Source organism: Macaca nemestrina, chromosome 2, assembly GCF_043159975.1.
Source record: "Macaca nemestrina isolate mMacNem1 chromosome 2, mMacNem.hap1, whole genome shotgun sequence".
Classification (NCBI taxonomy): Eukaryota; Metazoa; Chordata; class Mammalia; order Primates; family Cercopithecidae; genus Macaca; species Macaca nemestrina.
Genome location: NC_092126.1, coordinates 95,780,397 through 95,795,886, shown reverse-complemented (window position 1 = coordinate 95,795,886; position 15,490 = coordinate 95,780,397). Strand labels below are relative to the sequence as shown.

The 15,490-nt window shown below is 39.7% G+C and overlaps 1 protein-coding gene across 8 annotated transcripts in view; it reads right to left on the bottom strand.

Moving 5' to 3' along the window:
• The window catches only part of LOC105480101 (ATPase phospholipid transporting 11B (putative)), a 137,333-nt gene extending 125,712 nt beyond the window's left edge, over positions 1-11,621 (bottom strand). For 2 of the 8 annotated variants that reach the window (XM_024792433.2, XM_011738544.3), the window contains exon 1: positions 11,338-11,569. In XM_024792433.2, coding sequence (XP_024648201.2) covers positions 11,338-11,364 — 27 coding nt within the window. In that variant the 5' untranslated portion in view covers positions 11,365-11,569. Of the gene's footprint in view, positions 1-10,737; positions 11,112-11,337 lie in introns of those variants that run through there. The other 6 variants (XM_011738540.3, XM_024792434.2, XM_011738539.3 and 3 more) reach the window with 5 other exon arrangements.
• Between the last annotated feature and the right edge of the window lie 3,869 nt (positions 11,622-15,490).

Here is a 15,490-nt window from a genome sequence, read left to right as displayed (position 1 = left end):
AGAAGAAAGAGGTGGTATGCAAGAAACAATAATGAGTAAAAGATACCACTAAATCCTTGTGCTAAATCAAAATAACCATATTAATTAAAAATTAATGTTAAAAAATGAGTTTAAAAAGAAGGACTACAACCCACATTATGGGAGAAAATATTTGCAAATCACATATCTCATAAAGGTCTTATATCTGGAATATATAAAGAAGTCTTACAACTCAAGAATTTTTTAAAAAACACAAGAAATAACCCAATTAAAAATAAGCGGCCAGGCGCGGTGGCTCACACCTGTAATCCCAGCACTTTGGGAGGCCGAGGCAGGCGTATCACCTGAGGTTAGGAGTTCAAGACCAGTCTGACCAACATGGAGAAACCCCATCCCTACTAAAAATACAAAAAGAAAAAAAAAATTAGCTGGGCCTGGTGGTACGCACCTGTAATCCCAGCTACTCAGGAGGCTGAGGCAGGAGAATCACTTGAATCTGGGAGGCGGAGGTTGCCATGAGCCGAGATCGCACCATTGCATTCCAGCATGGGCAACAAGAGTGAAACTCCGTCTCAAAAGAAAAAAAGAGAAAAAAAAAGCAAAATATCTGAATAGGCATTTCTCCAAAAATACTATACAAATGGCCAACAGGTATATATAAAAAAAACTGGACATCATTAGTCATTAGGGAAGCACAAACCAAAATCACAATAAGATACTATTCATACCCACTAGGATGACTATAATCAAAAAGACAGACAAAAGTAAGTGTTGGCAAGGATATGAAGACATTGGAACCCTCATACATTGCTAGTGGGAATGTAAAATGGTCCAGATAGTTTGAAAAGCACTTTGGCAATTCCTCACAAAGTTAAAAACAGAGTTACTATACAACCCAATAAAAGTCTACTCTTTAGGTATAAGCCCAGATGAAAATACACATCTACATAACAACTTACAGATGAATGGTGATAATACCCAAAAGGCAGAAACAACCCAAACGTCCATGAATTGACGGATGAATAAAAAAATACAGTATATCCATAAAATTGAGTATTATTTGGCAATAAAAAGAAATGAAGTAGTGATACATGCTACAACATAGAAGAATCTTGAAAACATTATGCTAGGTGAAAGAACACTGTTACAAAATACCACATATTGTTATGATGACATTTATATAAAATGTTTAGAGTAGGCAAATCTAGAAACAGAAAGTGGTTGATTTAGGCTGGGGGCTTGAAGTTTGGGAACATGGGGAATGAGAGTTAATGAGTATGTAGCTTTTTTTGGTAAGAAAAAATGTTCTAAAATTAGAGTGTGGTGATGGTTACACTAACCTATGAATACACTAGAAAAAAATTGAATCATATACTTTAAATGGGTAAATTGTATGGTATGTGAGTTGTAGCTCAATAAAGCTGGTAAAAGAGAAAAAAATAGAACTAAACTACTATGCAATTGTAATGCGGAAGATGAGAAAGAACACTGGAGTTAAAAAATCTAAATTCCTATGTTATTTGTAGATGTATAGAGATGCTCAATGACTATAGGCATAACTAGAAAAATAAATAAAAATGAAAATACAATCCATAGCTTATAATTATCAAAGGGAAAAATATGAAGAAACTTAACTTCGGTGAAAGCTAATCAAAATCTAGAATGATTTTCCATGGAGTTAGACAAACACTGTAAGTGGCATATGGAAGAATAAAGGTCAATATAATTCTAAAAAGAAAAAAAAAAAAGAAGGTGGGGGTTCTGCCTGCCAAATACCAAGACTTATCATTAAAATACTATAATTAAGACAGAGCATTATTTGTGTACCAACAAATGAATGAAACGGAATACAGAATCTAGAATGAGACCAAGGTATATGAAAGAGAATGCTGGTATATGACAAAGAGTATGTGAAAGAGAATGCTGGTATGTGTCGTAAATGTGTCATTTATGATAGAGAAGGCAAACAACACAGACTTGTGGAGGAAGGATGCCTCATTCAATAAACAGCATTGACACAACATTCTATATGGGAGAAAACAAATTCCCTACCTTATTCCATGCACAAAAATTGATTCCAGGTATCTTTAAAGATCTAAATGTTAAAAAAGTAAATTTTAAAACAATTTGAAGATTATGCTAGAAAAACAGCTTTATGATCCTAGTATAAGAAAGGAATTGTCAAATATGTCATAACAAGCAGAAATCATATGCCTAATAAATTTACCTACAAATAAATTTAAAATTTCTGTATAAAAAAGATACCATAAACAAAATTAAATACAAGGGACAGACTAGAAGATATTTACAACACATATAACAAAAAATTAGCATCCAGGCTATAGCAAGAATAAGGAAAGGCCAAACTACCCAATGGAAAATGGGCAATCTATTCATATGAATGAAATTGAGGATACCTGCATCTCACTAGCAATCAAGAAAATGCAAATTAGAACAAAACGAGACACTGTTTCACACCCATCAGACTGGTACATTTTTTCAAGTCTGACAGAACAAAGTGTTGAGCAAGATGTAGGGAAAGGAGAACTCTGTTTTAGAAAATACTTTGGCAATATTTAGTAACAGTCATAATGTACATAACCCATGACCCAGCAACTCCACTTCTAGTATTTCACTTCAAAATAAATAAATTAATAAACAAGCAATAATAGTCATTGTAACACTTTTTGTAACAGGAAAAAATTGGCAACAATCCCAATACACATTAGAAAAGAAGAACCCCCCAGAAGATTGGCTGGGGCAGGATTACTTCATTTTGGTAGTTCCAAAACCTAGCAACAAACACGCTATCACAGAAAATTAATTCACTTACAGAAAATGAGTGAATTCATGGCATGAGAAAGAAATGGTGTCACCTAAAAGGGGATGCAGAGTTGAAAAATAGCTTTTGTTAAATGGAGAACAAAACCAAAGCAGACAAAATCCCTTCTTTCCTGAGATAAACGAGACAAGTAAGTTTTGGAGTAGGTTAAACAGTGTTAACTTCTGAGAAATCAAGCAAGGAAAGGCAACGGGGAAGTATTGGAGAGGGTCAGAACATTATACTGAATGGCTGGAAAAAGGTTCACTCATGAATAAGGCAATATTTGAATAAAGACTTGAAAGGAGCAAAGGAGCCAGCAGATGTCTGTAGGAAGAACATTCCAGGTAGAGGTAGTAACAGTCAGGACAAACATCCTAAAACTGAAGTATGCCTGGGATGCAATAGGCTAGTGTGAACAAAGAGGGAGAGAAGAGTGAATGAGGATGAGAAATGAATTGGAAGAAGTGTAGGGGTGGGGATACAGATCAAGCAGAGACTTTGGCTTTTACTCTGAACAAAAGAGGAAGCAATTGGAAAATCTTAGGCAGAGGAATCATATGATCTAACCTGTTCAACAAGATCACTCTGGTAGGTATACTGAAACCAGACTGCAAAGACAGAAAGGGAGAAACAATGAGATGAACTAGGAAGCTTTTGCAATGATTTAGGTAAGAGAAAGCTAGTCGAGGGTGGTGGCAGAGAAAAGAGAGAAATGGTTCTGGATATATCACTTTTAGCAACAACAAAAAGGGAGATATGATTTGCTCCCCAAACACTTAAATGCATTCATGTTATAAGTAAAACACCTTTTAAAATGCATTTTTTTAAAAAATTGACAGAAATTTTGTATATTTATGGTGCACAACATTATGTTTTAAAGCAAAGCATTTTTGGATTCATGTATTTCTGTGATTTCTTCTCCCCACAGATGTATCCACAGAAAAAGAGCAGCTGACTAACTACATATTCTGCTTAGAATTTGACAGATTCTTAAAAAATTTATTAGCAATACATATTATGCATATACCTTTTGTTATCAATATAACTGAATTAAATCAAGTTAAGGGGAGAGTTTTACATGAACTTATATTAATAATCACTGATGTAACTGACATAAAATTTCTACACTTATAAAAATAAGAATTTGAGAATGGAAAGAAAGGAAGAAGCAATTTTGGAGATAAATATAAAAATATTTATGGGTAAAATTATATAATGTCTGGGATTTGCTTCAAAATAACTAAAGGGAGTGAGGATAGTGGGTGGGGGGAATAGATAAAACAAGTTTGGTCATGTGCCGATAATTATAAAAGTTGGGTAAAGGATAAATTATGCCATTTGCCCAACTTTATACCATAAAGGGGCTCATTATACCATTTTCTCTACTTTTGTATGTGATTCAAATTTTCCGTAATATAATGCTTAAAGAAAGAATAAAAATAACCTGTACCAGCTCTACCGGCTTCACACAGTAGGAATAAGCTACATATATACAACCTCTGTTTCTGTTCCTAACTTTTCCAAAATGTAGGGGAATGAATGAATGGTTGATACCTATGCATATCATCCTATTCTTCCTCCTTTCCTGAGGGGCACTCCACTTCCAATTAAAATGTGGAGACAGACACAGCTTAACTAATTAATATCCTTAATTTGATATTTCACCTAAATTTTGGATACTCTAATAGTTTTAAAGAGAAACAAGTATGATTATCTGCATAAGCTATAACTTAATGTTAAGGAGGACAGACTACATCCTAAAAATTCCAAAGGAAGGCCTGGTGGGATGGCTCACACCTGTAATCCCAGCACTCTGGGAGGCCAAAGTGGGTGGATCACCTGAGGTCCGGGGTTCGAGACTGGCCTGGCCAACGTGGCAAAACCCCATCTCTACTAAAAATACAAAAAATCAGCTGGATGTGGTGGGATGTGCCTATAATCCCAGCTACTCAGGAGGCTGAGGCAGGAGAATCGCCTGAATCTTGGGGGGTGGAGGTTGCAGTGAGCCAAGATTGCGCCACTGCACTCCAGCCTGGGCGACAAAGCAAGACTGTCTCAAAAAAAAAAAAAAAAAAAAAATTCAAAAGAATTTGCCAATACCATATATAGGATAAGAAAATAAGAAAATTAAAAACTGTACAATTTTAAGTGAGCCAGTCAGCAAAAAAATTTTAGTGTTCTAGTTTTCTCCTACGCACACCCAAGAGTCAAACAGTTCCCTCAGAGCCATTCCCAAGTGCTAAGAAGTAATAGAAATTCAATGCATGTCACTCCCAATACAGGTGAGTGTTTACTAAATGCATTATAACTACACATGCAAAAGAATTAAATACAAACATTGTCTGGGCACAGTGGCTCACACCTGTAACCTCAGCACTTTGGGAGGCTGAGACAGGAGGACTGCTTGAGGCCAGGAGTTTGAGACCAGCTTGGGCAACATAGTGAGACCCCATCTCTACAAATTTTTTTTTTTTTAATTAGCTGGGTGTGGCGGCAAATGCCTGAAGTCCTAGCTTCTCAGGAGGCTGAGGAGGAGGATCACTTGAGCCCAGGAGTTTGGGGTTGCAGTGAGCTATGATCACACCACTGCACTCCAGCCTGGGAGACAAAGTGAGGCCTTATTTAAAAAAAAATTACATATATATTTTCTAACTTGTCAAAAATAAGTCTCCTAGTATTTCCCATATAAATATCCAATTAAGAATGTTTTTGTTTCTTTCTTTTTTTATTTTTTAGAGACACAGTCTCACTCTGTCATCCAGGCTGGAATGCAATGGCACAATCATAGCTCAGTGCCCCCTTGAACTCCTGTGTTCAAGCGATACTCCTGCCTCAGTCTCCCAAGTAGCTGGGACTAAAGGCAGGCACCACCATGCCCAGCTAATTTTTAATTTTTGCAGACACAGGGTCTCACTATGTTGCCCAGTCTGGCCTTAAACTCCTGGCCCAAAACAATCCTCCGGTGTGTCTCCCAAAGTGTTGAAGTTACAGGTTTGAGCCACCACACCTGGCCTAGAATGTTTTTCTTATACTAAATTTTATAACAGAGAAACTCCAGGAAGAAAAGCAAAATAAAGAATACCTGAGAATAAAATCTTTCAACTATGTTTATAAACTCAAATCTTGAGTTTCATTTTGATATTTTAAAAAAATACACGTTTACTTCCTTTTAAGAATAAAAAAATTAAAATTAAACAATAAAAAATGCACATTTCTAGCAAAAACTAAGCTAATCATGAATATTCTCTTGCTTAGAATGATCACTCAGATAACTGTAGGAACAAAATGAAGAATCAACAGCATGGCTAAATCTAGAACCCCACAGCAGCCAACAGAAAACTCACAGAAAAAAAGCCTGGGTAAAATCAGAAAGTCCTTAGAATCAAAAACTTTCTTTGAATCTGCCTATGCCAGGCATTATATATTGTTACCATAATCTAAAACAATGCTGTCGAACAGAAATATGACCTAAGCCACATATGTTAATTTTCTTAGTTTCCACATTTAAAAAAAGGTAAAAATAAACAAGTAACATTTAATATTTAACCCAATATATGTGTATTAATATAACCCAATATAATTTCAACATGTAATCAATTAGAAAATGAATGAGATATTTTACATCCTTTTTCCAAACTAAGTCTTCAAGATCCATTGTGTATTTCATTCACACACATCTCAATTCAGAGTAGACACATTTCAAGTGCCTACATTTTGACAGCCATATGTGGATACTATGTTGAATAGCACAGGTCTAGAAAACATTTAATGACAATAATGGTAATCATAAGGCTCTTTAGAGGATCTGGAGCAAGGTCCCTACTTCAGTGTTGCTGGGAATACCTGAGATTCCTCTAATGCTCTATCCTCTTCCTAACCAAATGCAAAAGTGGGTATCTAAGAATGTGTGTCTGAAAATTGAGATAAAGCAGCACATATTCACAGATCTAGGTTCTTAAACATTAATTATTGAGGTTAAGACTTAACCACAAAAAAAATACCACCATAGGCCAGTGCTTCCTTTTTCAATTCCTTCATTCATTCCTTGGAAAAGAGGCAAAGAAAGCAGGTATTTTCAAACTGATGCTGAATTAGATTTGATACTCACTCATTCATTCAACTAACATTTACCTACAATGGGCCAACTGCTGTCTTGAGTGTAAGGAATATAAACACAAGTAAGATATGGTTCTTATCCTAGTCTAGTCTAGTAAGTGAGATATCTAGACTTCCGTAATGCGTTCTGTAACAACAGGAGCTCACTATTCTTTTCAGACAGGGTCTCACTCTGTCACCCAGGCTAGAGTGCAGTGGCACGATCATGGCTCACTGCAGCCTCAAACTCCTTGGCTCAAGTATCTTCCCACCTCAACCTTCCAAGTAGCTGAGACTACAGGTCAGTACCACAATGCCCAGCTAATTTTTTTTCTTTCCTAGAGATGGGATCTCACTATGCTTACCAGGATACAGAAATTCACTTTTAATGTTATATAGCAGCACGAATAGAAACAGAACATGAGTCACAGATGCAAGTCACGTAGGTAACTTTAAAATTTCTAACCACTTAAAAAAAAGTAAAAAGAAACACATAAAATTCTAAAAATTTATTTTACTTTACCTATATATCCAAAGAATTATAGTATTTCAACATGTAACTAATAAAAAAATGAGAGTTCTTTTTTTTTTTTTTTTGAGACAGAATCTCCCTCTGTCACCCAGGCTGGAGTCTAGTGGAGTGATCTTGGCTTACTGCAACCTTTGCCTCCCAGGTTCAAGAGATTCTCCTGCTTCAGCCTCCTGAGTACCTGGGATTACAGGTGCCCACCACCATGCCAGGCAAATTTTTGGATTTTTAGTAGAGACAGGGTTTCACCATGTTGGCCAGGCTGGTCTTGAACTCCTGACTTCAGGTGATCCGCCTGTCTCGGCATGAGCCATCGTGCCCAGCCAGGTTTCACATTTTTTAATACTGTTTTTGAAATCCAATGTGTATTTTATATGTAAGAATAACTCTACTCAAACCAGCCACATTTCAAATATATCAGCCAGCATAGTTTTATAGAATAGATCTGTTTTTCAGAAAATTAAAAATAATTTGGCAGTTACAGGTATAGGAAAAAGTAGCAGAGAGAGGCCTGAACATGTTCACAAGAGAAAAGAGAAAGAGAAAGAAAAGAAACACACTAACGATAACTGATGGAGTACGGACAGCAGTATGAAAGAAGAGGATCAAGAGCTTAAGTGGAATTGTTATCTTGGAAAAGAGGGTTGCATCTTCCTTGTGATTGTGGGAAAGAAGGGAAGAATTAAGTACCAATATAAGCAAGTTTGGTGAGTGTGAGAAAGAACAGAAAGTTGAGTGAGTTCAGACTAAGACCTTCTCATTTTTCTCAGTTAATCAGAAGACAATCTTAGCAGCCTCCTACCACCATCACCAATACAATCTAAAAGGTTTACATTTGTGGAACAATTTAAGAAACAGTTATCCTAGTAATATTGGTTTTGTGTAATTACTTATTTTCTAACTGTTTTCTGGGCTAGCCAATCTTAAATTTTGTCACTTTTGTTTCCAAACACAGAAAGAACACTAGATTCACTCTTTCTTTCCTCATCTATTATTTGTTCAGCAACATGTACCCAATGTCTACTCATGTAGAGTGTGACCCTGACCAACATTTGTACCCCCAGTATTCAGCATATTTTAATACCAGCACACAGCAAGTGCTTTATTACATTCAAATGTGTACTGACAGACTTTCATTTAAAAGCCTAAATTGGTGCTGTCCACTAGAATTTTCTGTGATAATAAAAATATTAACAGTCCAATATAGTAGCCAATGGCAGCCAATAGACACATGAATTCTAATTTTAATTTTAATAGCCACATGTGGTTCAAATTTTAATTTTAATGGCCACTTGGGCCTAATGGCTACCGTACAGGTCTAAATATTAGAATACAGTGAGTAGCTAATGGCATTTCCATAATTACAATCAAGGTATTGTCATCTCTAATGAGTTAACACATCAAATATGCTATTGAAAATGAGTACACTTTGAATAATACTAACTGTACCACAAAGACACCGTAAGAGAATTTTCTTAGTGTAAAATAACTTTAACATTGTGTGCCAAAAAACAAAAACAAAAAAGAAAAGCATATTCCAATCTTTTCATTTTCAGTCTACTTTCCCAATAGAAAAGATCAAGCTCCTGTCAACCCTCTGGTTTTTTCCATCTTCTCAAGTAGTGAAAACACTTTGTCATCATAAGGAGTCACACTTTTTTTTAATTAAAAAGAAATTACTAGAGCATAGGTGTTGTTTCTGTAATAAAAGGACAACTTTTTTGAGACAACATTAGTTGAAAATCGAGATTCATATAATGAATTAAATATGCTTATAACTCCAACCTGTCCTTAGGATTTGCTTGTCAATTTCCCCAAATTTGTCCTATTTATCTGAATTTTAAAATAAACCCATTGCTGAAAGTCATGGTGATTCAATCCATTAAGCCAATGGAAGTATAATCTAAACTAGCTTTCACCTGGGTTGAATAATTTCTGGTGCAATAACTAGAATAGCTGTTTATGACTGGGATAGTAAAATATACTTTCCTTACTCTGTATCCAGTGTCCTTGATGTTTACTTTACGTGACCATACAAATTTAACCAGAGACACAAAGTCCTACGCTGGCCCAGGTATGATTACATATGTAGAGGATCTGATAACTTAAAACCAGTGAGGTGAGCAACTAAATGTCAGAGATAGCATTTTTTATGCACAGCAACTTGTTCAACTCGTTAACCACCCCTGTAAGACGGCTGCCTTGTAAAATAACCACACACAACTTCCCGCCCTTCCTTTCAGCTGTGTTCATTTGAAGCCATTTTAAAAAACATTACCAGATTTTCTGTCTTGAAGATGAGCGTGGTTATACAACCAGGATTTTATTCTGGCTAAAAAATATCTAACAGTGCGAAAGGATGTCTCAATATATTTTAAAAAAGCTTCAAGAGAACCACTTTAAAATGATCTCCCTACGACACAAAAACACCAGGAGGTAAATCAGCCCTCTATACACGAAGCTTTGGCAAATCAAAAGCATAAGATCAAACCTGCAATAATTAACTTCCTGAGTAAAATTACTGTGCTACAGCTTACGGCAACAAATCCAAAGTATTACAAGATGGTATTATAACGACATCATTAGCTTGGTTTCCTAATAAAGCATATATCTGGGATATCTGAATTTACAATGCTAAAAATAGAGAGCCAACATTTGGAGGAGGGAGTGGGAGTCAGTTCTTATTTATAAATCTTTTTTTTTTGAGAATGATGCCCACTGCAAAACGAAGTAACAGAAGGCTGGCTCTGAAACCCCACATTTCTTGGTCTTAACGTTAAAATGCTTTTCTAGAGCAGAAGGGGAAAAGAGGTATCAATGCTTTCGTCCCACAAAAATAGTTTGTTTCACTAAATTGTACCACTGCCTTTAGAATTAGTAAATGAAAACACTAACTTGTAGAAGCATTAAGTTAATGCGATTTAGAAATTAAATAGTAACCGGCCTCATCACACAGATAAGGTTAGGCTTCTTCAGCCAGGGGCAATTTCTGTCCTAATTGTCACAGCTGCCTTAGTGCTGTACTTTCTGCGCTGTAGCTGCCAGGAGGCAGAAAAGATTTTTCTCTTTGAATTGATTCTGGGAAAGGTGGCACTTCTTACAGGCCTCAAATCACCCTTTTCTAAGATCTTTTGTTGGTGGTGTCCAGATGTTCCAGTAATACTGGAGAGTTAACTGTTCCTTCCAAACCTGTCTCGCTCAAACTGCCTTGAGGAGAACGGGAAAAAAGTAAGGTTCACATTCGAAAAGTTTCACTCGGGGTGGGGTGAGGACGAGGTAGGAAGGAAACGACAGTACGTATTGTTCATACCTATCATACGTGTCGTTTCCGAAGCTAGACCAGGAGCTGGAAGTCTTTCCCCTTTCCAGGTCCTGGGGAGAAACGTCTCTCGCTGAGGGGGTTAGACTACCTACGACAGCCTCCTCCTCGGGAATCAACACAGCTGTGAATCGTGACACGCTTCCAGAAGTCCGTGACGAGAGGAGGCAGAAGACAGGTTCTTCGATTCCCCTTCACCCAAACACGTCCCAAATTGTTCGAGGCAGGAAGCGCACGCCTCTCTCATCTCCCCAAGACCTACTCTCGCTCAGCTCCCTCGCCCTGTTTCCTCAGAGGGCACCGCCACTCCGCTCGGGACTCCCTCCTCTGGTCACAGCCGCCCCGGAGCGGCAAGGGGGAGGAAGTAACGGAGAAGCGCCAGCCTCGGGGGCTCGGGCTTGGAGGCGAGACGAGCGCGGGGGCCGCACGGGGCTTCTCCGGCTCTGGGCCCCGCGCCCGTCCCCGCTGCGGCCTAGCCGGGCGCCCGCGCCCTGGCCTCCCGGCTCGGCGCCGCCGGCCTTTCCCCGCCACCCCGGGCCGAGAGGCCGCGCAGGGGCGGACGAACGGAAGTGGAGGGACGGGAGCACCTACCAGCTGCTGCCGGATCCAGCGCCACATTCCCCCGTCGTCGCCGTCCCGGTCCCGCGGGGCGCGGGGGCCGCGGGGCTGCAGGTGGAGGCGGACAAGACAGAGGCGGGAGCGGGCGAGCCCCTCGGGCCGAAGTTCCGCTTACCGCCGCCGCCGCCACTGCCTCACTCCCCGCGCCGCGTCCCCATCCCGCGGCGTCGGCCCTGAGTCCTACAGGCGCGGCCCCGGCGCCGCCCCCGCCCGGCGCAGCTGAGCCTGCCGCCGCGTCGCAGCCACCTTCATTATTGACCGTTGTCACCCGAAGCACCCCCGCAACCCCACCCCCGCCCCGCCCCGCCCCGCCCCGCCCCGCCCCGCCCCGCCCCGCCCAGCCCAGCCCCCCGACTCCACCGGGGACCGCCCCCGGCGCCCCGGCCTGCCCCCGGACGTGACGAAAGGGGATGGGCAGACTGAGGGGGGCCTGGCGCGCTCCGCCGTGGTTCCGAGTGGGGGTGGGAGACTGGGTTGTGGGTCCGGGAAGAAGGGAGCGTGGAAAGGTGCCGGGTTCTCGGACGCTCTTTCTGTCCACCGCCACCCTCCTCCCCCTTCTGAGAGTGGGATTAAGTCGTGTCTGTGGGTCTGGCCGTCTCCGGAGTCTGCCGCTTGGGGCTGATTCCTCGGTCTCTACCTCCTGTTGCAGGTCTGTTTCGGGCTGTCTGGCTTCTTGGTCCACCAGTCTCCCGACAAGCATACGCACAGTCCTGAGCTTATGTGACTGAAAGTTAATCCCCAGAGGGCCCAGTTTGGGTTCCATCAAGTTGTCAGAGCTTTTGTCTCAACACAAGTCAGGCCTCTTGTTTAGCAAACGGCTGAGACGGGGCTAGGGAAATCGTGATCACACCCATTAAGTGATTGGAAAGCATTGCAACTCCCCTGAGCCTGGTACAGCCTGGGCCCGTGTTTCTAGGAGAATGGATGAGATATTCTGTCTTGTCGTGTGCTAAATTGGACAGGTTCAGGGGAAGATAATTTGTATAAAAAGGTAGTTGTTCACTGTTAACTGCCAAATTTCTGCAATCAAAAACACCCGTAGAAGTAACTTGACCTGGGTTAAAAAAGTGTGTGGATGACAAGCTCATAAGGAGTATACAAGCAACTGGAACAAGGCTTTGACTTAAAGGTTTGGCGTTGTTTAAAAGCAGCCTGGTATACATATTGTGTTATGTATATGTATTGAATGCTGTATTTTTGCTGAATTAAAGCACACTTCACCGACAGACGTTTGTGGTTAAAAAAAAAATTAAGAACAAATCTAAATGAGATTAGCATGACTAGGCAGGTCGTTGCATGTGTATCCTCAATCTTCTAGTTTCAGTAGACCTTTCTTATTATATAATGCTTATCCAGCACCACAAATAGAATCTTTCTTTGGGGATATTTATGATCTATAAAACCAGCATGGAATTTTATATTATAAATCATCTAACTTCAAAAAAAAAAAGCTAGATACTTGAAAAGTCATCTTTTATTCTTATGACTAAACCCTACTTTGTGACCCTAAAAGGAAGTTTGAGATATATTTAGTGACAAAACCTTACTACCATTCATGGAGCACTGTGTCCATTCATGGAGCACTCAGGTCCTGTATCAAGTTCTTTCCTTGTATGCTGTAATTTAACTCCAATCAATCCCTTGAAGTAGGTATTATTCCCATTTTGTATAGATGCAGAAATGGAGGCTCACACTAATTTGGCAAAGCCAGGATTCAGATTCTGGATTGTCAGGCAATAGTGCTCATGCTCTTAAGCTATGTCTAGAAATAAAAATATGGTCATGCCTACTTTATTCATCTGCAAATAGTTTGATTACAAATGAGGCCTGGAAATTTTTATTTATATGCCTCTAAAATTTCAAGATAACATAAGAAATAGCAATCTGGAGAACACTTTGTGTATCATTATTTAATTGTGCCCCAAATTTCAAAAGGAAGAAATTGGGGGAAGGAAGGGGTTGATCCCTAGTGCTCTGGTGGAATATGGTAAGAAGTAATCTCAAGGTAACTATGTAAAGATCAAATTGAAGCTCAAACTGTCAGGAACAGAATGAACAGCCCAAGTAGTATTTTAAGCCTTTTTTTTTTTTTTTTTTTTTTTTTTTCTGAGACATAGTCTCACTCTGTTGGCAGGCTGGAGTGGAGTGGCCTGATCTCGGCTCACTGCAACCTCTGCCTCCCAGATTCAATCGATTCTCCTACCTCAGCCTCCTGAGTAGCCAAGTAGCCGGGACTACAGGCGCATGCCACCACAACCAGCTAATTTTTGTATTTTTAGTAGAGACGGAGTTTCAGCATGTTGGCCAGGATGGTCTTGATCTCTTGACCTCGTGATCCACTCGCCATGGCCTCCCAAAGTGCTGGGATTGTAGACATGAGCCACCGCGCCTGGCCATTTTAAGCATTTTTTTTAAGAGCAGTACTATACACCTCATGTTAATATAAGGCGCATAGGAGAGCGTTTTTCTACCGTAGAGGTCAAGGGAAAGCTTTCCCCCTTGGCCCTCTGAAGATTTGCCGAAAAATCAACTTGCAAAAGGCAGATTAATTAGAGAAAAGGCATATAAATTTATTTAATGTGCACACAGTATGCACATGCGGAGAATCATAAAGTGATTGCCCACCCCCTAATGTGGTTGGCAAGCTTATATACCATCCTGGCAAAACAGGTTATGGGAGTGGGGAGAAGAGGAATTCTGTTGAGGAAGTTACTAGGGAAGATGAATGGATCAGGGAACAGAGATTAATTAACTTGTATGTTATTTTGTCAAAGGGTCTATTAGGTGTGGTTACATTCTTGGTCTTACAGGAAGGGGAAGGAAAAACAATTGTTCCTTTTGATGGGTCTAGATCTTGGGCAGATAAAGGAACTTCAGCTTCATCATGTGCTTTGGGAGAGGTGTTGGGGGCAAAGAGGGGAGGCCAAAGAGATTTTACGGCTTCTTCAGTTCAGCATGTCAAAACACTATATTTGGGATATTGATTTCTGAGTCCCAACAATACTGTAATTATAACCCCTTGGTGGTGAAATCAATTTAGTGTATCATGATCTGTATTTTAAAAAATAGAAAACATCAGAATACATGGCACAGAGTAAGTCCTTACACGTATTGTTTTGTGAATTTTTCATATACATGTACATCAGGTCACAATATAAAAGCAATTTCTTCCTATTGGTTATGGTTAGAAAGGTTTGAAAAACACTGAGATGGGTAAATACAGAACTTAAGGACTTAAGAAGGCAGACATCAGCTATAAAAGAAAGGGGAAAAAAAAACATGCTTGGAGCCAGTGGTAATTTATTCAATCCACACTTATTTCTTACGTGTATTAAGCATCAAATGTATGCGTAACAACTGCCTAAAACTAGGAGGAGACACAAAGGCAACTTTTAAGGTGAGCCTCTTTTCTCTGGATAGTTTAAAATCTAGGTGGAAAAAGAAGTTGCAGAGGGGAATCAGTTAAATAACAATCCAAGTCAGTATGGGATTAAGTCCTAAAGAACTATACTGACAGTAGACGCTAATTTCAGAAAATTGATGTGAGCAATAGCAGTTGGGGAAGGCTGCAGAAGAAAGGAGCTGAATTTAAGCTGATCTTGAAGTGGGAGGATGAAGGTGGGAGGGAAAAACTTTCCAACAGGAAGAACTGCAGGAGCAAATACAGAGTCAAGAAAGCTCAAGTTGTTTGAGGTATAACTAACTTGGAGTAATAAGAAGTGAGACTGGGTAAGTAAGGGGAGGCATAGTGTGGGGTGAGTTTCTGTCTAGTCATAAGAGTTTACAGGAAATGGGCAATCTGGAATTTTGTGATCAGGTTAATAGCAGGATGAAATCAGAATATTAGTCCATAGACACTATATGTGATAGGTTGGAGAGAGAAGACAGGTTAGATAGGAAGTTATTGTGAGAGTGAAACATTAAGTTGAAAAGTGCTGGACTGGCAAAGAACCAGAAGTAACAAACTGTTATAGGAAGCTGTGCTGTGATGCAGGGAAACTGGAAAGTTAATCTGTTCCAAGTGAAGTAACAGAACCTCCGAGACAGTAAGTTTACCGGCATCTCGTAACAACCACTGAATAAATGGTAAATATGGTTCTTTTTGTTGAGTAAACTTGTTAACATA